A 23,841-nucleotide genomic window follows, 5' to 3' on the forward strand; every position below is an offset into this window, starting at 1 on the left:
GACATAAATACAATGTTTTTTTCTGACAAGTAGATGCTCCTATCAGTCTATCACTGGTCACACTACTCCCCGAGTGGCGAGTGCGGAGTGCTCCCATATCTCCATTACTTCAGAGTCTTTAGTCCTGGTGATAAGCATAACACTCGAAAAAATAATAAAAAAAAAACGAAAAAACAGGATATCCATCCTCAATTTCCCATTGAAAGAGAAACATCAAATATTACGCTACACTACTCCTATTATAAAAAGCTACATTTGTGACAATCAGACGCCCAGGCATCCAAAATAGATCCTTTTGCCATCCTAATTGTGGATCGTTAAAAAGGAATCGATCTACCTAATTCCATCCCAGCCCTTGAAAGGAAAAAACTAAAGCCTGTGCGAACGGCACGTGAATTTATCTCCATCGTCCTATAAATTGGACTCCTAGAAATTTCATCCATCCCGAACAACAAGGAAACTGTTTCGGAGTCCTGGCTTCCGAATCCCTTGGTGGCGGAACTTGTACACTGAGCAGAACACAATCTTATATTGCAGTTGCGATCTTCTAGGTTGTTCTAAATCAATAATCCAAATAACGATTATTTAACAGTTAGCAACGACGGTGTGAGATAGAAGGGAAGAGGGAGAGCGAGAGGGAGACCGGGTGGTGGTGGAAGAGATTGGTTGTCCTGAGATTTGCTGTATGTCAGTAGATTGCAGCGGGAGCTACTACGGCGGTTTTGGTGAGCTTGCAAATCCACTACAATGGCCACAACTGAGGAAAAAGCGACGTCTTGCTGCATTAGCGATAAACCTGCTGCCGTGCACCGAAAAGCAGCTGTTTCTTCAACTACAGTAGCAGACGTTGTTCAGGATTGGAGTGTAGACAATGTTGATGGGAGTGACGATCAGCGTCACAAGAGAGGTGTCATGACGACGTCAGTGATTCGCCCCGTTGATTCTCTTCCTGAGTCGTCAGTAAATGCTTCCTCGAAGGGTGATCTGTCTTTCTTTTTCCCTCTTTATAACTTTGATCTTGATGAGCTACATGTACATGTTCTTTTTCTCCTTTTCTCTGTTGCATGGAATAATTTTCTCTGTTTTTCCTTCCCGTTGAGATTGTTTTGCGCATCTGATGGCCAGCGATTGTTGTGAAATTGCTGTCAAAAACAAAGGAAAGTAGGACTATTGTATTGAAACTTTAGCAAAAGCCATATTGTCTTCTTTGTTGTCGAATGGTATCTTGCATGGACAAATTGCCTTCTAGGTTATGATGCAAATGTTCACCTGAATGGTTCTTGGAGTCTAGATTTAATTATTGACAGGGTATAGTGATGTGATTTGAGCATCTGGCGTGTTCCATGCTTATAATATGTAGTTTCAAGAGATGAGAAAATTCTTTAAATGTTTTTTTTTTTTTCTGGATTTAATTCTTTGTTTTATTTGCTTTCTTCAATTTCTTGTGTCTGTTCATTCATAATTTAGTTTTTCACAATAGCAATACCAACCTGTACCTACTGTTCTACTACTGTCTATGCCATGAAAAATATTTACCGCCAATTATACTTTTATTTTGAAAAAAGATGCAAGATTCTTTTTAGATATAATGGATAAACAGGGAACATCCGAAGGTCACAAACTGCAACTTGCAGAGAACTAATAGACGTATAATGCCAATTTTAAATTCGACTTAAAGTTTTTAATGTAAACTAGGGCCCAAAGTGAGTGTTGGAATTTGCATAGATTTAGCCGACATTTTTTTACCAATAGTACCTTATTAGTTGAAGGGCATGCTTGTGTATTATTTTCTTGCATTTGATTAGGAAATGAGTGATTGATAGGCCTGATGTTAATTTCAATGAATCCAAGACCACATGATTCATCTTATTCTATTCCTACCAGTTCCCTGCCGGGTCAAATAATAGTTCTATTACATTATGCATGCCTATTGAATGCTTGAAGACATCATCATCCGTAAAAGTGCGTATAGTCTCTTCAAAGTGAGTTACCATCATCTTATGTTGACATTATGATTATTTCAAGTTGTCATTGAACTTCATTGGTAAAAGGAAAATGGTTGTACATTATGTAAACTGAAAACCAAGCATCATACTGAGGTTAGTTCAGGACTCCAGTGCAATGTTGATAGAAGCCTGACCTTTCGATTATTCTTTTTCATCTGCCTTCTCATTTCCTGATGTTAACATAAATCCTTTGCTCCTTATTATTCATCTTCTTTTGTACTTGTGAGTTCTATGTAGGTATTTGTGCATCTTCAATATTTATTAAAGAAAACTAGGGATTTTTTTATGACCTTTTTATGCAAGTTTGAGGCATAAGTATGCCCTATATTGGATGCTTTCTGATTAGCTGCTTGATGTTTTTCCTAGCTTCTGTTTTTACAGACATTGGATACTGCATGTATTGTTTTCTTTGTGACTAATTTTCTGTTGCTTTCTGTGCTCTTCTCCCTTCTTTTTCATCTTCATGATTGTACAGGTCTGCAAGTCATGATGAGGGCTCAATCCAGCCATCCATTGGACCCTTTATTGGCTGCTGAAATCTCTGTAGCAGTGGCAACTGTCAGGGCTGCTGGTGCCACTCCTGAGGTTATTTAATACATCTTATTTATTGTTGATATAGGTTTAGAAAATAATATGGCATGGAATGATACTTGGAGCTGAATTTGGAACCTATTCTTATACTTGTTTTAGGTTCATTGTAATGGGTTCCTTTCTCTTCATTTTCAGGTTAGAGATGGCATGCGTTTTATTGAAGTTGTTTTATTGGAACCAGATAAAAATGTTGTTGCGTTAGCAGATGCATATTTCTTCCCTCCATTCCAGCCATCATTACTCCCCAAAACAAAAGGTGGACCTGTTATTCCTAGTAAACTTCCTCCAAGGCGTGCTAGACTTGTTGTATACAATAAAAAATCAAACGAGACAAGTGTCTGGGTTGTTGAACTATCTGAAGTGCATGCAGCAACTCGAGGTGGACATCATAGGGGGAAAGTCATTTCATCACAAGTCATTCCAGATGTTCAACCTCCCATGGTATGTAATACTTCTTTGACATTTTGTTGAACCTGCTGAATGTTTACTAGGAAAACATTCTCGAAAAACCCATGAAGACTGATTGTGGTTCTATGGCGGACTAAATTTAAGTTTTTGGATCACTTGGTGGATTTAGTTGAAGTTTGATCAATGACCTTTTCTTTTATTTCATTTTCTTTTGTTTTCCAAAAGAAGGTAGTTAAATTTATTTTAACATTATTTACCGACTCAAAAAATATCATTTACTAACTCAAAAAACATCATTTACTAAAATGGTTTCCACTATTTCTAAAGATAGAACTACAAATCATGGGATAATGACTTCATCTATGCTAAGTGGGATTTTTTTTTTGCTTTCCCTAAGATGCTTCTAGTTTCCTGTTAATTAGATATACATCCTTAGAATCTCTATTTCATTTTTCATTGTTCTGCATCTGCAGGATGCTGTAGAGTATGCTGAATGTGAAGCTGTTGTTAAAGACTACCCTCCATTTCGGGAGGCGATGAAGAAGAGGGGTATTGAGGATATGGATCTTGTGATGGTAGATGCCTGGTTAGTCAATTCTGCATCTGTATCTTTATTTATGATACACTGTGAGTCAAGGTGCAAGTGGGCAGGGTGCAGGCTGAACATTCTGTTGGATTTTAAATGTCCCCACGTTCAGGCCTAGCTTGGTGTGCTGGCTATTCATGGGAATCAAAATTTACACCTCTAGTTTGTGAGAATATGTTGCTAATATAGAATTTAATCTTTTATTTATGCTTTGGACTGTAAATTTTTTCCTACAGGTGTGCTGGTTATCATAGTGAGGCTGATGCTCCTAGTCGCAGGCTTGCCAAACCACTCATCTTTTGTAGAACTGAGAGTGACTGCCCAATGGAAAATGGTTATGCTCGTCCCGTTGAAGGCATATATGTGGTTGTTGACATGCAAAATATGGTGGTAATTAAGTTTGAAGACCGGAAGCTTGTTCCTCTACCTCCAGCTGATCCATTGAGAAATTATACTCCTGGTGAAACACGAGGAGGTGTTGACCGAAGTGATGTGAAGCTCCTACAAATTATTCAGCCTGAAGGTCCAAGCTTTCGTGTCAATGGACACTTTGTAGAATGGCAGAAGGTACATACTAACGTGCCCATATAAATTATGATTATTTACCATTTTACCTTTCTCCACTATGTTTAAGGCCTTAAGATGAGATGCATCTTTATATTTTGGCTGGTTGCAGTGGAATTTTCGCATTGGTTTCACTCCTAGGGAAGGTCTGGTTATCTACTCTGTTGCATATATTGATGGTAGTCGAGGTCGGAGATCTGTGGCCCATAGGTTGAGCTTTGTTGAGATGGTAGTTCCTTATGGAGATCCAAATGAGCCACACTATAGGAAGAATGCATTTGATGCTGGGGAAGATGGCCTTGGTAAAAATGCCCATTCTCTTAAGAAGGTGCAATTACTTATTTTATGCTTTGCCTTCGGTTGGAACATTGACGTTGTCCACCTTTTTTCAGCCATGCAAATTGTTATTATGAGAAATATATATTTTTTATTTTTTTTTGTCAGGGATGTGATTGTTTGGGTTACATCAAATACTTTGATGCCCACTTTACAAATTTTACTGGAGGTGTTGAGACAATTGAAAATTGTGTCTGTTTGCATGAAGAGGATCATGGAATCCTATGGAAACATCAGGACTGGAGGACAGGCTTAGCAGAAGTTCGGAGATCTAGACGGCTAACGGTGTCTTTTATATGCACTGTTGCAAATTATGAATATGGATTCTTCTGGCACTTTTATCAGGTAGGTTATTTCTTTGTTTCAGTTAAGCATGTAGGTCATTTTTGTTTTATTAAATGGTAGTTATTAGGGTGTAACCAACTTGAGCTTTTATGCTGTGTAAAATATCCCTGTTTTCTTCCTTTTTTATTGGTTAAATGCCTATTAGGTAGGTCTAAGGTTCAAGGTTGTAACTGGTGTATGAAGTATATGTTGATAAGAGATGTGGGCAAAACCACAAAAAATTTATTATCTTTATGAGTGTTAAATTGTTAGCTCAAAGGAAACCTTAGGTTGTCAATGGATATAATGAATTTTAACATCAGTTCTAATTAATTTGAACTTCATTTGTTTTTTTTTTTCTATTATCTTTTCTTTGAACTTAACGGTATTTTAGCTTTGGTGTTGAACATTTTCTGAACCTCAAATTCTATTAAACATTTAAAATTATGACCTTGTCTTGATCAAATTCTGCACTCTACTAAAAGTTTTAGTTTGCAATACTTGTGAATTTATTTGTTACACGTTTTGGTCACAGGATGGAAAAATTGAAGCTGAGGTTAAACTTACTGGAATTCTTAGCCTGGGAGCATTGCAGCCAGGAGAATCAAGAAAATATGGAACAACAATTGCACCAGGGTTATATGCCCCAGTTCATCAACATTTCTTTGTTGCCCGTATGGACATGGCTGTTGATTGTAAGCCTGGTGAACCATTCAATCAGGTATACCCACAAAACTGCATTTATTTCTTGTGGAAAAATAAAGAGGAAGAGAAGAAGAAATACTTCTGTATTGATAATGTGTTGATAAAACATGTTGAGCATACAACTTAAATAAAACATGTTGAGCATACAAGCTCCTAGGATCTCTCTCAATTACTCCTAGAATTTCTCTCAATTAGGGATTGATTAAATCTTTCCCTTAATCCTAGGATATGACTTTCCTAATTTTATTCAAATCTAATCTTTCCTAAATTTATTCAAATCTAATCTTTCCGAAATTTATTCAAACTTGGAATCAAATCAAATCTGTAATAAATCAAATCAAATCTTTCTAAATTTGCAGCAAATCATATCTTTCTTAATTTGCCGCAAATCATATCTTGCTGACACTCCCCCTCAAGTTGGTGCAAAGATATCTATCATGCCCAACTTGCTAACTTGAAATTCAAATGGCTGTCTCAACAAGCCCTTAGTCAAAACATCTGCAACTTGTTGCGTGGTTGGTACAAATGGAGTGCAAATTATTCCTTCTTCGAGTTTCTCCTTTATAAAATGTCTGTCAATCTCAACATGTTTAGTCCTGTCATGTAGAATCGGATTATGAGCAATGCTGATAGTTGCCTTGTTATCACAATACAGTTTCATAGGAAAACTCACTGGTCTCTTAAGATTTGCTAGCACCCTCTTTAGCCAAAGAACCTTGTGAATAAACCCTAGTTGATTCTAGGTCAAAGTAGAGAAGAAGAAAGAAGAAAGAAAAGAGAAAGAAGAAGAAGAAGGAGAGGAGAAGAGTGTTCGGCCAGACTAGAAGAGAGAATGTAAAAAATCACTCTCCTAGCCGACCCACTTGACTTTTATTCATAGAACTTGAGTTACAAGAAAGACAATTTTGTCCCTCATAGAAGATGGTACACATAACTTAAACCTAGATACAATAGACCTTTCACTTTTAAGAAGATACACCAGAATGACCAAAATACCCCTAACTCGAGCATTCTAACATTCCCCTACAAGCTAGAGAGTATATATAATATAGTCCCAGCTTGTTACAAATGTAATCTATTCTTCCCTGAGACAATCCTTTTGTGAAGAGATCTGCCCACTGATTTCCTGAGCTCACATGAGATGTAGTTATTACCCCACTTATCACTTTCTCCCTCACAAAGTGACAATTCACCTCGATATGTTTAGTTCTTTCATGGAAGACAGGATTGGATGAGATGTGAACAACAGCTTGGTTATCATAGTATAGTTTCATGGGTTTATCAATTGAGAAACCCATCCCCTGTAGTAAGTTCTTCAGCCATACTAGTTCACATGTGGTATGGGCCATAGCCCTGTACTCTGCTTCCACACTACTTGCCACCACTGTTTGCTTCTTGCTCTTCCAAGTTACAAGATTGCCACCCATGAAGGTACAATACCCTGTGGTTGACCTCCTGTCTGATATAGAGCTAGCCCAATCAGCATCTGTGTACCCTACTATCTCAAGAGTTCCTCCCTTTTGGTATAACAAACCACGACCTGGAGCACCCTTTAGGTACCTAACAATTCTCAGAACAACTTCCCAGTGAGGAACCCGGGGATGTTGCATAAACTGACTCACCACACTCATAGCAAATGATATATCTGGTCGGGTAATGGTCAGGTAGTTCAACTTTCCCACCAACCTTCTGTATCTTCTAGGATCATCAAACTCTTCACCTGCATCCACACTAAACTTGGCATTGAGTTTCGTAGGAGTCTCTACTGGTTTAGCACCTAACAACCCTGTTTCTTCAAGTAGATCAAGAACATATTTTCTCTGATATAGGTCGATCCCCTGTTTTGACCTCGCAACCTCTATTCCTAGGAAATACTTTAGCTTCCCCAGATCTTTCGTATTGAAGTGGTCCTGTAAGAATTTTTTTAGCCTGTCAATTCCATTGCTGTCACTTCCAGTTATGACAATATCATCCACATACACAACTAGCAAGATTTTTCCATCTTTTGAGTTATAGCTGAACACAGAATGATCAACCTGACACTGTTTCATCCCAAAGGCCTTCACCACTTCACTGAACCTGCCAAACCATGCACGTGGAGATTGTTTCAGTCCATAGATTGCCTTTTTGAGCCTGCACACCTTACCAGCCTCCCCCTGAGCAACAAACCCTGGTGATTGCTCCATATACACCTCCTCAACAAGATCACCATGTAGGAAGGCATTTTTGATGTCAAGTTGTACGAGAGGCCAATCATACATAGCAGCTAATGAGATCAACACCCGAATTGAACCAATTTTAGCCACAGGAGAGAATGTTTCCATATAGTCCACACCATATAACTGAGAATAGCCTTTGGCCACTAACCGTGCCTTCAATCGTTCTACATTGCCATCAGGAAGATGCTTCACTGTATAGGCTCATTTACACCCAACAGTGTGTTTACTAGGAGGAAGGGTGGTGAGTTCCCACGTGTGATTATGTTGTAAAGCAGAGAGTTCTTCTTCCATGGCTTGTCGCCACCCTGGGGAGGTAAGGGCTTCCTGTACAGTCTTGGGAATGGGAATCGATGAGAGTAATGATATAAACTTGCAATGAGAAGCAGAAATGTGAGTAGTGGAAACATAGTCTGAAATGGGATGAGAAGTACAAGTACGTTTACCTTTCCGCAAAGCAATAGGGAGATCAAGATCTGAGGGAGAAGGAGCAGTAGCAGGATCTGTCGACAGGTGCTGAAGTGGAGGAGGGGCTGAAGCACTTCTGCGGGTATACACTTGAGTAATTGGCGGCCTCTCTGTAGTAACAGGCATATGATGTGCATCTGCAGTAGGAATTGGAGCTACGGGAAGAGGGTCCACAACCGGAACAGGAAGAGGAACCACAGAGGGAGAAGAAGAGACCCTGGCATCTGAGAAAAAAGGAACTAATTCAAAGAAGGTGACATCAGGGCACACAAACGATTTATGAAACTTTGGGTTATAACACTTATACCCTTTCTGAGTCCTTGAGTAGCCAAGAAAAATACACTTCGTAGTTTGAGCATCTAGCTTGTCTACTCCAGGCCCCAAGTGTTGAACAAAACAAACACAGCCAAAGACTCTTGGGGTGAGAGGAAAGGGAGACAAAGTGGGAAACAACACGAAGAAAGGGGATTGACTTTCAAGGATTGACATGGGCATCTGATTTATCAGAAAACAGGATGTAAGAACAGCATCACTCCAAAAATGCTTTGGGACATGCATATTGATCATCAAGGACCGAGAAGTTCTTGTTGCGGGGTGTAGACACAAGAAGTTTGATGAATTATTCCATGATGTTCTAGGTATTGCTGAAATGGTGAGGAGATGTATTCTTTGGCATTATCGGAGCGAAGTATTTTCATATGAACACTAAATTGAGTGCGTATTTCAGCATGAAATTTCTGAAAAATAGAGAACAATTCACTGCGGTCTTTCATAAGATAGATCCATGTCATCCTTGAAAAGTCATCAACAAAGATTACAAAATACTTAAATCCATTGTATGACACCACTTTAACTGGACCCATACATCAAAATGAACTAAAGCAAAAGGACTTGAAACACGACTATCAATTTTTGGACTAAATGAGACTCGATGATGTTTTCCCAACTAACATGACTCAGCCTGTGGTACACTCACCATTTCCTGCCCGGAAGCACAAGCGGGTGTGGAGGGGGTTGGGGCAATTTGCTGGCTTTCAGTAATTGTGCTACTACTCTTAGATGCAGCATGGTTGGCCCAAGTGTTGGGTGGACCATGCAAATCATAGCAGAAATTAACTGTATGCCCCTCTAAGCCACAATGTGTACATTTTCTCTGAGCATTACCCCTTCCTTTTCCACGGCCTCCCCCTGACTCTCGGCCTCCAGTCTGGCCACTAGCCCGGTTAAACATGTGTCCACCACGGTTGTTTGGAGGGCCACTGCTGCCACCACCACTTCTACTTCCACGGCCACTCCCTTTAGTCACTACCAAACCAGATCTATCAGAGAAGGAAGAATGTTCCACCGGCTCAATGGATGTCCTCTTAAGATGGGCAAAAACTTCTTCAAGTGAGGGGAGAGCTGATCCCCCTAATATCTGTGCTCTGACAGGCTCATACTCAGCCTTCAAGCCCACAAGAAACCTAGTCACATCAAGCTGTTCACGTTGCTGTTGTTGGATCTGGACATCTGATGTTAGAGGGTGATACACATTTAGCTCATTGCGGATGTTCCTCAAACTTGCATAATACTCTTCTAAGCTTTGCCTTCCTTGCTTCAAATTGAAGTACTCTTGGTATAACTGATATACCCTAGTTGTGTTGTCTTGTCCAAAGTACAACTTTTTAGCATGATCCCAGATCTCTTTGGCTGTATCTAGAAACATGAAGTTCACACTAATCTTTGGTTCCATGCTGTTCCAAAGCCATGTCATTATCTATGCATCATCTTGTTCCCAATCACTGAACCTAGGAGAATCAGAGGGAGGTTTCTCCTCCCTCACATGTTTTACTTTCCTCTTGGCCTTCAAGAACACCTCCACAGATTTTGCCCATGGTACATAGTTCTCACCATTCAACTTGATGGATGTCATTTGAACACTTAGATAATTTGAAGAAAGCATGATGCCGGTTTTGTTGTCATTCCCATCCACAGTTGAAGCCATCTCAATTATTTCACCTTTGAATATACCCCACAATCTCACACTCGTCACAAGACTTATCTCACTTATGATACCACCAACTCCACTTTCTTCAACTACACATTACACACTACACTCTAATGCTGAAATCATTCAGTCAACACATCAAACACTTGGACTGCACACTGCAGAACCATTTACCATCAACACACCACAGCTGAAATTACTCAGTCATTTCATCGAACACTTGTTCTTCATACTGCAAAACTGATTATACACAAGGTCTAGGGGTTCACTTTTAAGCATTTAGAAGCATAGATATGTCAGCCACCACAACACAACCAACACCACACCACTGCTGTCGTGGACATCAGCAGTCTACTACTATTCTTTCAGCACACATGCGAGCAAGATAACAAAAGAACATGACTGATATGTGTATTAGTTTCACCCAGCACCACAACAACTAACTTTTGAAGCACAAAAAAGTAGCATTCACAGTCCATTTCTGAACACACGACAGCAGTGCCCATACCTGTATACGTCCAGCCCTTTTCGTACACTGAATAGAGGGTCTAGTATACCACTTCAATGACCACCACAGCACCGGCCAGAGGCATTCTCACCTCCAGGCCCTCAAAACGGCAACTTCTTTTCAGCCCTTTATCGAGTCTTCAATCAGGTCAGCTGTAGGATGATGAAACCTACTGTGAAGCTGGCGGCGAACCCAGGAAGAAGACAGCAGCAAGAAAACACGAGACCTTATTGTTCTGATACCATGTGAATAAACCCTAGTTGATTCTAGGTCAAAGTAGAGAAGAAGAAAGAAGAAAGAAAAGAGAAAGAAGAAGGAGAGAAGAGTGTTCGGCCAGACTAGAAGAGAGAATGTAAAAAATCACTCTCCTAGCCGACCCACTTGACTTTTATTCATAAAACTTGAGTTACAAGAAAGACAATTTTGTCCCTCATAGAAGATGGGACACATAATTTAAACCCAGATACAATAGACCTTTCACTTTCAAGAAGATACACCAGAATGACCAAAATACCCCTGACTCGAGCATTCTAACAAACCTCACACACTCCTTGAGCCATTGATCTGAATTCAGCCTCAACGCTACTTCTAGCAACTACACTTTGCTTCTTGCTTCTCCAAGTAACTAAATTGCCCCAAAGAAATGTGCAGTACCCTGAAGTTGACCTTCTATCAGTGATTGAGCCTGCTCAATCCGCATCTGTATACACTTCAACCCCTCTCTTCTCATTTTTCTTGAAGAAGAGTCATTTTCCTGGTGTGCCTTTTAGATACTTAAGAATTCGATACACAACTTCAAGATGTTCTTCGTACGGGGAGTGCATAAATTGACTCACCATGCTCACAGCGAAGGCAATGTTAGGACGTGTATGTGACAAGTAAATCAATCTTCCTACCAGCTTTTGGTATGTACTTGCATCTACTGGAACCCCATCTTTAACTTTGAGTTTAGCCTTAACTTCTATCGGAGTGTCTGAAGGTTTGCATCCACTCATTCCAGTTTCTTTCAAGAGGTCTAGAATATATTTTCGTTGTGAAACCATAATGCCCTTATTTGATCTAGCCACTTCCATTCCAAGAAAGTACCTTAGCTGGCCTAAGTCTTTAATCTCGAATTCCTTGGCTAAGCTCTGCTTTAGTCTGCTCATCTCTTCAATATCATCTCCAGTCAAGATTATGTCATCAACATAGACAATCAGAACCGATACCTTGTCTTTGGTGGATCTTTTTGTGAAAAGAGTATGATAAGATTGCCCTTGACTATATCCTTGACTTTTAATGAACCTTGTGAATCTTTCAAACCAGGCTCTGGGAGACTGTTTAAGTCCACATAGAGACTTTTTAGCTTGCATACCTTAGTTCCAAACTTCTCAGTGAAACCAGGTGGAGGCTCCATATATACTTCTTCTTCCAAGTCTCCATTCAAAAAGGCATTCTTCACATCCAATTGATTCAGTGGCCGGTCAAGGTTAGTTGCAACAGATAAGAGTACTCGAACTGTATTTAGTTTCGCCACTAGAGAAAAGGTCTCGGAGTAGTCCACTCCATACGTCTGAGTAAAGCCTTTAGCTACTAGGCGAGCCTTATTTCTCTCCAAGGATCCATCTGAGTTGTACTTTAGAGTGAACACCCATTTACAACCAACAACTGTCTTTCCATCCGGCAGATCCACTTTCTCCCAAGTAGCATTCTTTTCCAAAACTCTCATCTCCTCAAAAATAGCTTCTTTATACTCAAGAACATTTAGAGCCTCCTGGATATTGTTAGGAATGGATACACTAGACACTTGTGAAATAAAGGCACAATATGAAGGTGAAATATTTTTGTAAGATACAAAATTTGACAAATGATGCTTTGTACAAGACCTAACACCTTTCCTAAGAGCAATGGGAAGATCAAGCTGACTGGAAGAATTAGAATTACCTGGAGGAATATTTTCAGGTATTTTTGGAGAATTATCATGAATTTCATGATCCACCCTCAGATAAGATTCTTGTTGATGATGCGGAATAGTGCCTCTCCTTTTTAGTGCTAGATGTTCCCTTGAATATACAAGGCCTTTATACTGTTTCTCACGCATCTTTGTTGTTTCAGCTTTTTTATTTTGAGATGGCATCACCGAAGGTTATTCATTTTCAATATTTAATTCATTTGTTTCCATTGATTTTGTATTTTCTGCCTCACTTTTTTTCGGTGACTGGTTGTGAGGAACATCATTATAGACAAATTCAAACATTAAATCAGAACCATCTAAAAGACCATCTTCACTAGTGTTGCTCTCCCCCTGAAGATGGGAGTGTTTGTAGTATGAGGTTCCTTCAAAGAATGTGACATCCATAGTCACAAACATCATTTTCAAAATTGGATCAAAGCATTTGTAACCTCTTTGATTAGTGGGGTAGCTTACAAAAATACATTTATGTTTTTTTGGATCAAGTTTTGAATGTTTAGGATCATGGTTATGAACAAAGGCCACACTTCCAAAAATTTTTAAGGAAATGTTTGTCACTAGCCGAGAGTTTGGAAAACAGTCAATGAAAACCTGTATGGGTGTTTTAAAATCCAAAATTCGTGTAGGCATTAATCAAATAAGTGGCTGTTAAAATGGCTTCTCCCCAAAGATATTTAGGAACCTTAGTTTGAAAACTTAGGGCTCTAGCAACTTCAAGGAGATGTTTGTTTTTTCTTTCAGCCACCCCATTTTGTTGAGGTGTATTATTACACGAATTTTGGTGTATAATTCATTTCTCAGCAAAAAAAATTCCCTAACACATTGTTAAAAAATTCCTTTCCATTATCACTTTGAAAAATTTTAATCTGAGTCTGAAATTGTGTTTGAACCATGTTATAGAAAGTTTTAAACACAGTTTCAGCATCTGATTTCTCTTTTAAAAGGAAAACCCAAGTGACCCTAGTATGATCATCAATAAAAGTAATGAACCAACGCTTTCCAGAAAGAGTTGTTACTCAAGAAGGACCCCAAACATCACTTTGAATCATGGTAAATGGTTTTGATTTTTTATATGGTTGGGACGGAAAAACAGCACGGTGATGTTTTGCTAATTCACAAGATTCACATTTAAAACATGAATGATTTTTATTCATGAATAACTTGGGAAATAGATGCTTTAAATATTGAAAGCTAAGATGTCCTAACCAATAATGCCATATCAAAACTTCACTATCACTAGAAACAGAGATAGAGCTGAAACAAGTTTATCGGTCTTGCCTTTCAAAGGTCGATCCTTTATTAAAGAGGTAGAGGCCACCATCCAGTTTAGCACCCCCAATCATCTTCCCCGAGGTTAAATCCTGAAATTCACAACAAGAAGACAAAAAATTAACTCGATAATTATGATCAAGGGTTAGTTTGCTGACAGATAAGAGATTGTATGATAGGTTAGGAACATGTAGAACATCTTTAAGGTTTAGAGAAGGAGAAATAGATACAGTTCCTTTCCCAGCAACAATAGCAAAGGAACCATATGCAATTTTAACCTTGGGCACAGGGTGTATATGAAGAGAAGAATTGTGAAGTGCCAGTCATATGATCAGTGGCACCTGAATATAATATCCAGGAGTCATTAGATTTGGTACAAGCAATGGCTGCAGTGAAAAAATTACTTGACTGAGCTAGAGAGCAGGATGGGTTAAAGTTTCTTAATGATTGAGATTGAAACATTTTATATAAGTGCTCTATTTGTTCCTTTGTGAAAGGAAGAGACTCTGAGGATGATTGCTGCCCTGGATCCGAATTGCTTACTTGAAGCGCGCGGACATCTCCCCCTGATTTGTTGTCACTGTCTGATTTTTTCTTCCACATTCGGGTATTCAGTTCGAACAGTTGTGAATGATTGTCCAGATCTGAATAGGTTTCCCTAACAGCTTCCCACACATCATGAACAGTCGGTAGGAACATGAATGGTTTTCCAACCACAGGATCCATAGAGTTGATCAGCCAAGCGATAACCATAGAATTTTCAGAACGCCACTGCCTGTACTTTGGATCATTAGTGGCTGGCGGTTTTACTTCACCATTCAAATAGCCGAGTTTCCCTTTGCCGTCGATCACCAACCACACGGACCGAGACCACTCAAGATAATTCTTTCCATTCAATTTGTGAATGGTAATTTGAAGAGAATTCTCAGAAAGAGAGATGGCCACTGGTAGCATCTGAAGAGGCTGAACCAGAGCCAACCATGGCGGCCTTAACATTCATGATCGGACCCTAAAGCTCTGATACCATGTGGAAAAATAAAGAGGAAGAGAAGAAGAAATGAAGAGGGAGAGAAGAAGAAATACTTCTGTATTGATAATGTGTTGATAAAACATGTTGAGCATACAACTTAAATAAGAAAAGATAGGAGAGACAAACTCCTAGGATCTCTCTCAATTACTCCTAGAATCTCTCTCAATTAAGGATTGATTAAATCTTTCCCTTAATCCTAGGATATGACTTTCCTAATTTTATTCAAATCTAATCTTTCCTAAATTTATTTAAATCTGTAATCAATCAAATCAAATCTTTCTAAATTTGCAGCAAATCATATCTTTCTTAATTTGCCGCAAATCATATCTTGCCGACATTTCTTTGTAAAATGGATAAAAAGTTCTTCAGACGCAAGTATTTTGTCCTTTTACAATGAGAGCTATGTTTTCTGCCTTTCGAAAGGGTATAGAAATGTTGCACCTGATCCTACATTGATATAAACCGAGACAAATGTGTTGTTTTCTTTGCCATATTTTGGTTACATGCGGAGAATAAATATTTTATATGTTTTTGTATGCACATTCATACCCAAAAGAAATTCTTTAAGATGTTTATTGCACTTTTTCTGTTATATGGGTCGATTATTATTCTTCAATCATTTAAGTTGCAACTTCTTTTTGACAAATTTTGTGTTGACTTGATGTGAAGTTTCCGAGTGTTTAATGATGTGCTACTCACAGAAACCTTGTACATTATCCTTGTTTTCTTTTCTTTTCTTTGTTTAGGACTTAATTAATTATTAATCCTATAATTAATTATGCCACTATTAATTCTTTCCCGTTTGTATTTCTATGTCTGATGTGTCCCGACATGTGTCACCAATTTGTGTTCATATAGCTTATTGATTATGGAAATAATTCTCAAGAAAAAAAGATTATTGAAATAATTCTTGTGTGTATTGTTTCTAGTGTCTGTGACTGTGTAAGGGTGTCAATGGACCGGTTTTGGATTGGACCCTGTCCAGTCCAAAATTAATTTGGACGGACCAACAAGACATATTGGATTGGATCAATCTGGTCCAAAATATTTATTAGATTGAATTGGACCTGGTCTGTCTGTAACAAATTTATATTGGATTGGGCTGGATTAAGCTAATATCTGGTCCATTGATATAAGATAAGAATATATGTGTCAATGGACTGGGTTTGGGTTGAAACCAATCTAAATCAGAATGAATTTGAACAGATTGAACGGTTCAGACATTGAATTGGACCGGTCTAAATTAGTCCAAAACATTCATTGGATTGGATTGGACCTGGTCCATTTATAATGGACTCACATTAGACTGGATCAGATTGGACCAAATCCAGTTCAATTGACACCCCTAACTGTGTGCATGTATCTTTATGGGTTATGTTCTGTGCTTAATGCTATGGAGATACTGTTTCTGTTGTTAAGAATATTTTTAGACATTTTAAATCCTGTTTCTTTAGGTGGTTGAGTTGAATGTTAAAGTTGAGGAGCCAGGGAAGGACAACGTTCATAACAATGCATTCTATGCCGAAGAAGATCTACTCAGATCAGAATTGCAAGCAATGCGCGATTGCAATCCTTTAACTGCTCGCCATTGGATTGTAAGACATACTTTGTTGATGTTGTTTTTTTCATTGACTTTCAAAAATCTGCTTGCCTACTGCTTGTCTTTTCTGATTATACTCCAGTTGGACTCATGCTGCCGCAATTTTTTCTTTGGCATCAGGATATTATTGTTTGATTGTTTGTGCATTCCTTCATGTTTCAGGTCAGGAACACAAGAAGTGTTAACCGAACTGGCCAACTAACAGGATATAAGCTTGTCCCTGGTTCTAATTGTTTGCCTTTAGCTGGTTCTGAGGCAAAATTTTTGAGAAGAGCTGCTTTCTTAAAACATAATCTCTGGGTTACGCCTTATTCACGTGATGAGATGTATCCTGGTGGAGAGTTTCCTAATCAAAATCCACGTATTGGTGAGGGATTGGCTACCTGGGTCAAGCAAGATAGATCACTTGAAGAAACTGATATAGTTCTCTGGTTGGTTCCACATATCCTTTTTAATGTTGAAAGCATATTTATGTTGGACACAAGCAAATATCATTGTCTCATGTATACATATATTTGCTGGTGCTACAATCTCCATATATCATAACAGTTTTTGGTTTCCTGTTGGTCTGATTATTCAAAATATGTTTCTGATAAATGAATTGTGCTACATGATTAATTTATTGGGATTTATATGATAAATTGTCATTCTTGAAGTGCTTCAATGAAAGTATTAGATTTAACGAAACAAAGTTGCTTTTCAAAGAAAAAGAACGATTAAACCAGTTTAGCAGACAGATCAGACTGGATGGTTGAACCATAAGAATTGAGAACAAGCAGTCAAAATGTTTTGTAGGCTGTATGGTCATTAGAAATGTTGATTTGGTCAAACCTACCTCACATAGGTGTGTTATTATCTATTTTTTTGGTAAGTAATGTGTTATTATCTATTATAACCTATCATATTTATTCTTTTATGCTTTTTTATGTAAAACAGCTTTAAAAAGATAATCTGGATTTGTTTTATTTTATTTTTTGCAATTTTTATTTGAGCAACTTTAATGATTGAACTGGATGGTTGGAAGGTTCAACCTGTGACCGAGTAATCAAAGTGGTTTTGGTTTTGCGTCCAGTCCAAGACTGTCAACATTGGATGAAAAACAGTGAAATGAATTACTACAAAATTTGAGGCCCATATTGTTTCTTGTATTTTGGTTGTGCAACTTGACTTTATTATGTGCTTTTTGTTGTCTTCCCAAAAAAGTTGTGCACTTTATTGCTGCTCTGGCTTGACATAAGTGTCGTTGCGATACCTATATTCTTGTGCATTGTTGCAGGTACGTTTTTGGAATTACACACATTCCTCGTTTGGAAGACTGGCCAGTCATGCCAGTAGAGCGAATTGGTTTTATGCTTATGGTAATCCACTCATAATTTTGCAACAGAAATTTGTGCTTTTTTAATGGTTGCTATATCACTAATTGTTTGTTGGCATTAGAAGTTTGAACATGATTTTTCCTTCCAACTCTATGCTCTAGTCATGGTCATGGCATTTTCTTGGGACATGCACTTTTTGCATGCAAGTTTTAAAATTAAATAGATCATGCTTATAAATGGTATTGAAGTAAAGTAGGTTTTACGTTGTTAGAATTCTTGCTGTACGGGTACTTCTAAAGATGCTATATGCTGAAGGAAACATTTTTAAAACAATGCACCAAAGTTCCTCCAAATACACCCAAAATGATGAGTGGACTGGTGGTGCTAGGAGCTAGATATCAACACCATCTACACAATAATAGAATTTTAGTGCACAAAACTGCATTGATCATTTGTTTGTTGGCATTGGTTATATAATCTGTTGTGAGAAATTTGTTGGATTCATCATTCTAATAATGTTACGGGAAAATCTATTAATGTTGGAGCTAATTCCTTGTTGAGGTTCATCGTTCAAGAAATGGTTTGCAACAATTCTAGCCATCTTGCCAGTCCATTCTATTTTTAGTACTTCAACTGTTTCTGGATCTCTTGCATATTTCTCTAATGGTGGGGTATGCTATTGACATCTTTAATATGGTTTGTCTTAATTTGTCCCCAAAGCCATAAAACCTAACATTTAATAACTGATTTTTTGGTTCGAGTTTGGAAGTCTGGGACTCATAGACCCCAGTGATATTGTAGCCGCAACGTTTGTGTATAGACTACCTCTGTATGTATATACATCATGCACAGTGTAAGGAAATTTTCTTAAATTTGTACATCTGCACACAGTACACATGTTTTTCTTTATCTGCTTGCTTGTTCGTGGCCATTTCGTTGAATTTAAATGATACGATTATTTGCAGACAAGTCTTGATAGTTGAAGCTCCAAAGTTTTATTAGCCTGCCCTTACATTGGTATTTTTGCATGCCAGCCCCATGGATTTTTCAATTGCTCTCCAGCAGTGGATGTCCCGCCGAATGCAAGTGATTTGGATCTCAAGGACAATATTGTGACAAAGTCGATTCACAATGGATTGCTCGCAAAGCTCTAAAAAAGGTCGCTGAAGGTGGGTTGCCTCCGATTTGATTCAGTTTCTTGTTAACAATATAGACAATCGATCAGTGGCCTCCCAAACTCAAGTTTTACTTCTTAGGAGTAGGATCTTGAACATGTATTGGCTTTTGCAGTATGTTGTTGAACATTATTCAATTTACTGATGGGCTCGGGCCCATACCTTTTGGAATGACGTTGATGGGAATTGGTGGTAGTTTTAGAAGCTTTGTCAACCGGTTTTTGTCTTAAAAAATACATGATAACCATGATTATGTTGAAGGGATTCACCACTAACAACTAATTGAGTAATTCATCTAAACATTGTTGGGGTTGTTGGGGAATGCTAGCCGTAAGCCCAATCAATGTAATCTTTTTCGAGGGCTCTCGTCAAGGGGTCATGGCCGGTATCTTTATCAACCCAAAACAATTCAGATAGAAATAGCAATGGTAATGGTACAAAGACAACCTTGCTATTACCATTGCAGACGGCAGCTTTGAGACGCTCTTGGCCAAAATGATATAAATGTTATAAAATGTGAGGTTCTCAAAGAAAGCTGCAGTGATGCAGTCTGTGGGGCGGACTGCACAAGGTTTCGGCCAACCTTTCCCTAGTTCTGGCTGTTCCAGTTCATAATCTTGTATTCTTATGTACTTTCAAGTAAGGTTTAAAATTGTCATGCATCGGTTTGTATTGGTCGATTATTGTATTGGGGCCTTCCCAATATGTTCCTACAGGGGGTGTATTTGGTTAGGCCATGGTTCAGAGGATAGTCGAGACTTAAACTGATTCTTCTGAATCGATTTTAAAAATAAATAAATAAAGCATTAAAAAAAGCACTGATATATCGACCTGTATCAATATTTATAACCTTGCTTCCGAGGCCTGAGCTGGGTAAGTTTTCTCTATGCATCCCTTAAACTGGATTACCAGAATTGAGTCTTTTCAATTGGCGGGGACCTGGCCCAGACTCAATTGACAATAGTTTAAAACAACCTTTCACAGTTCTGGCTGTTCCAGTTCATAATCTTACATTCTTTTGCACTTCCGAAACCTGAGCTGGGTACCCTTAAAGTGCTCTCCACGCATCCCTTAAACTGGATTGTCAGAGCTGAGACTTTTCAATTGGCTGAGACCTGGTTCAGACTCAATTGACAATAGCTTAAAAAGGATTGGTAACTAGAATCTATAAACTTGGGTGCGTGAGGCTTGAGGCTTGTGCTTATCCAACTAAGTTGTCACTCAACAGGGAATCTTCCGGAAAAGGAAAAATTGCAAGCAAGAAATTAATAGCCGTTTCCGTATGGGTTGTCCGATTGCAAGTTTTTTCGTCATCTATCTCCTCGCCTCACTGACTTCCTCACAAATCACAGTCTACAGAATGAACCTCTGGTTGTGGGTGGGTTCGAAAATTGTAGTAGTTAAACCCATACTAAGCTTTAAGCTTGCCAATGAGCCAATCATCTTTCCTGGTATTGAATCAATAATTCAATGCTTTCGACAATCATATATCCAATTATTCTAACTCAACTTGATGGCGATTTGCGAAGCAGGAGGAGGGGTCGCGTCAAACTGAACAGGGAAAATTGGAATTGATTTCAAGCAAACAAGGAGCTGCCTGGGTTCCGTTGTTGTGAATTCCAGGAAGACGAACTATGTAGAATAATTATGTCTGGTCTGGTCCTGAGCCTAACATCCTTGAATATCATGCTTAGGACTGTTAAGGAATTGGATATGATGATCACTATCCACGGGAGTCTGACCGGCGAGTTCTTGCAATGATTTCAACGGTTTGGTTTCCTTCCTAGTAGATGTGAGATGGGTTCTCACATTTTGTTTCTATCCCAATCAAGTGTTTGATGTTTTTGGTTAGAGTCCATAGCCATAGCCATAGGCACCACGGCATACTCACTTCACCTTCCTATGATGCTTCCTGTGTACAATGACCCTTCACTTGAATCACCTTTCTGGCGGATCCCTATCACACGCAGTTAGCTTGGTTGAGAGAATACCAACCCGGGCGGGCATGCAGCCCACCCAGCAGTCTTGGGTTAATTACCTTCTATGATGTCATTCCAGAATTGCGCTGTTGTAGAACATAGAATTCCTCGGTGTAGTGGTCTGCAAGACTGCAACAGCAATTCTGTATTCCAATATACATTAGTTTAGAATGACAAAATGGGTGGCTTTATCATTGGAAGGAAGGAAGCAGTTTGCAACAAAACTAACATTAATTAATCTGGGTTAGTCAAGAGCTAGTTCTTAGTTCCTAGTTCCTAGTTCCTACCTTGTGGACCATTTCCTGATGTGCCTCAGGCATCTGTTTAGTCATTAGTGAGACTATAAGCAGAGTATGAGAGCGTCGTGTGTGTGTGTGTATTGAGTAGTGAGCGCTTGGTTACTGTGTTAATTTTGTATTCTAGTTTGTTAGGCCGTAGAGCCGTGTTATATTTGGCGACATCAAGTTATCGACGTTGGAATGTGAAAACAGGGATGGGATGTTGATGTTGGAGTCGGAGACGTTTCAGGGGGTCCCCACTCCAGTGGTACCAATTGGAGTAGTTACAAGCCCATTGCTTGATTTTGGTTACAAGAAATGAGTTAGCTTGATTGGAAGGGGACTGATCGAAGAAAGGAAGAAACCTTGGTGTTGTATCCAGCAACGAAAACGCCTCGTGTCAGTTTGGTTGTCTAGTGTTGTTGACTGGTGCTATAGTGTAGCTAGGGTTTGCTTGCCCCATTGCCATTGATTGCTTTCTCTCTCTCACCTTACCCAGCACCAGCACTCAGCAGGCAGCAGCCCCACTCCAATGGATAGAATTCCTCCTCCCGTATCCCGCCCCAAGAGGCAAGAGGACATCCAAACCTTGTCCTCTTCCGTTGGAATGCAGACCCAAATCATCATCAAAGTAACTAAGTATGTCGTAAGCACGGGCAGATCAACATCGATACATCGTTCTGTTGCTTTACTCATGATCCCACTGTCCTAGCCTACGACGGAAACTAAAATCACTACGATGTGTGAGCAACACAACACAACTCCAATAGTCCTATTCCTGGCTGTCCTCTTTACATGTGCCTTTCCTTTCCCGTTTTCAGATAATTTTGTTTTCTTCTACACTCTTAATTTATCATGAATGAATAGGGTTAGGGTTGAGGTACTTTTTAGTTAACGTGGAATGAACTCTAACTATGTCTAGTAAGCAACGACTTGGTGCAGCTCTTGGAAACTTCGCCCCCGCCAGACATGGTGGAATCTATCCATCAAAAGGCAACGCAACTACTAGGCATGTCTTTTCATGGGTCCTACCTACCTTCAGCTATGGTTTCAATTGAGCATTTCTTGTAAGCTTTTTTATGCATTCAATTCCAATTGCACCGTGGGATAAATTCATTCTATTTTTTTGTTGCAAGATAAGGGTTGAATGAAGTTCTCAGTCTGAGTGGGACCCTTTGAAGAGCAGTGGGTTGTGAGCTTTCAATCATAGGACAGGTGGCAACTTCGGTCGACACGGGAGGCATGACGCATCTACTGAACTTGTAAGTCTCAACTCTTTCCAAATCATAGATTTTACATCAATATTTAACTGTCAAATTCTACACAGGGCTGACGTATGTTTCAACTTTCAAATTCCAAGGCAGATCACCTTCGTGGAAGTATAACGGCCTTGCTTTTCTTTTCCCTCTTTTTTCGCAACGACAAAGGGGCTGTTTTGATTTTTATGTTTTATCACTAAGTATGCACATATTTTATACGTAACATTGTAATAATTTTAAATAATGATAATGATTGTAATTTTATAGTAAGTATGCACATATTTTATCAGTAATTATGCACATAATGATTCTAATGATATCCAAAATTTTTTGGGATATCACAAATATGAAATTATACACAACCTAGTCTATTAGTAGCCTCCCTAGGATTCAGTCCATCCCCATAAATCTTAGCTCCATTCTAATGATATCCAAATATTTTATATTTTATATTATTAATTGGATGTAAATTGTAAAATCTAAATCTAATTACATAATCACCTCACATGTATTGTTTAGCTAGATTCTTCATTTTGTAATGCTTTATTTTTTTTGTTCATTTATCAAAAAAAATGTAATATTTAAATAGAGTGAATTGAATGTGGTGAAAAGTAGTAGTTCAATTTATAATTTAAACATCACAATTAAATATTTAAGTAGGGACTAAATTAAAAAAATAAGTATTTTAGTAAAAAAAAATCTTACAATCTTATAAATATTTTTAGTAGTAGTGTAAATATATAATTATAGATGTGTTCAATTTTTACTATAGTTTTTTTTTGTATTTTTGTGTGTAAAACTAATTCTGATATTTTACACATACTTTTTGTTTGATATGATAAATATATGATATTATACATGTATCTGAATGCTTTTTTTTAGCAAAATGTATGCATTTTTATTTTTTTGTATTTTTATATTTTATTAATTTTTATTATTTATTTATAACGTTAAAGTTTAATACATTTAACCCAAAAGTTGAACTATTTATTATTAATTTTATATTTCATTTTTGGCTAGTTCTAAATTATATATTTTATTTTCATTATCAATAAAAATAATTATTGTTTATTGCACTTATTTTTTAATTTGATTACATAAATGTGTCTAACTTTTCTACATTTTTTGTAATTTTTTTTATTTATTTCTATTTTAAAAATTTTATTACCTAACTATAACTTCGTAGATTGATCAATTTGATTCGGATGGTTGAATTGCTTAACCAGCACTTGGATAAAGAATGCTTTTATTTTTTAGTCAATTTTAAAATATATAGATTTATACT

The 23,841-nt window shown here is 38.1% G+C and overlaps 1 protein-coding gene across 2 annotated transcripts; it reads left to right on the forward strand.

Moving 5' to 3' along the window:
• Positions 1-274: 274 nt before the first annotated feature.
• On the forward strand, positions 275-19,254 carry LOC104591482 (spermidine copper dependent amine oxidase 1-like). 2 transcript variants are annotated; one of them, XM_010250325.3, is made up of 12 exons: positions 275-979; positions 2,482-2,591; positions 2,733-3,038; positions 3,479-3,591; positions 3,828-4,158; positions 4,268-4,483; positions 4,600-4,836; positions 5,351-5,536; positions 16,404-16,544; positions 16,712-16,980; positions 17,826-17,907; positions 18,900-19,254. In XM_010250325.3, exons 1-12 carry the CDS (start codon positions 748-750, stop codon positions 19,017-19,019), a joined length of 2,343 nt encoding a protein of 780 aa, XP_010248627.1. In that variant the 5' UTR covers positions 275-747; the 3' UTR covers positions 19,020-19,254. The 2 variants fall into 2 exon arrangements, with proteins under 2 accessions (XP_010248627.1, XP_088760152.1); XM_088904026.1 differs by lacking the exon at positions 17,826-17,907.
• Positions 19,255-23,841: the final 4,587 nt, after the last annotated feature.

This window comes from Nelumbo nucifera, chromosome 4, assembly GCF_055504915.1.
Source record: "Nelumbo nucifera cultivar China Antique chromosome 4, China Antique-T2T, whole genome shotgun sequence".
Taxonomy (NCBI): domain Eukaryota; kingdom Viridiplantae; phylum Streptophyta; class Magnoliopsida; order Proteales; family Nelumbonaceae; genus Nelumbo; species Nelumbo nucifera.

Bases quoted from the DNA above. Each gene is read 5' to 3' on its own strand.
- LOC104591482 (XM_010250325.3), top strand. From the start codon at position 748: ATGGCCACAACTGAGGAAAAAGCGACGTCTTGCTGCATTAGCGATAAA. The intron at 2,592-2,732 runs GTTATTTAATAC...CTTCATTTTCAG, and splicing joins CTGCTGGTGCCACTCCTGAG to GTTAGAGATGGCATGCGTTT. The intron at 4,484-4,599 runs GTGCAATTACTT...TTTTTTTGTCAG, and splicing joins ATGCCCATTCTCTTAAGAAG to GGATGTGATTGTTTGGGTTA.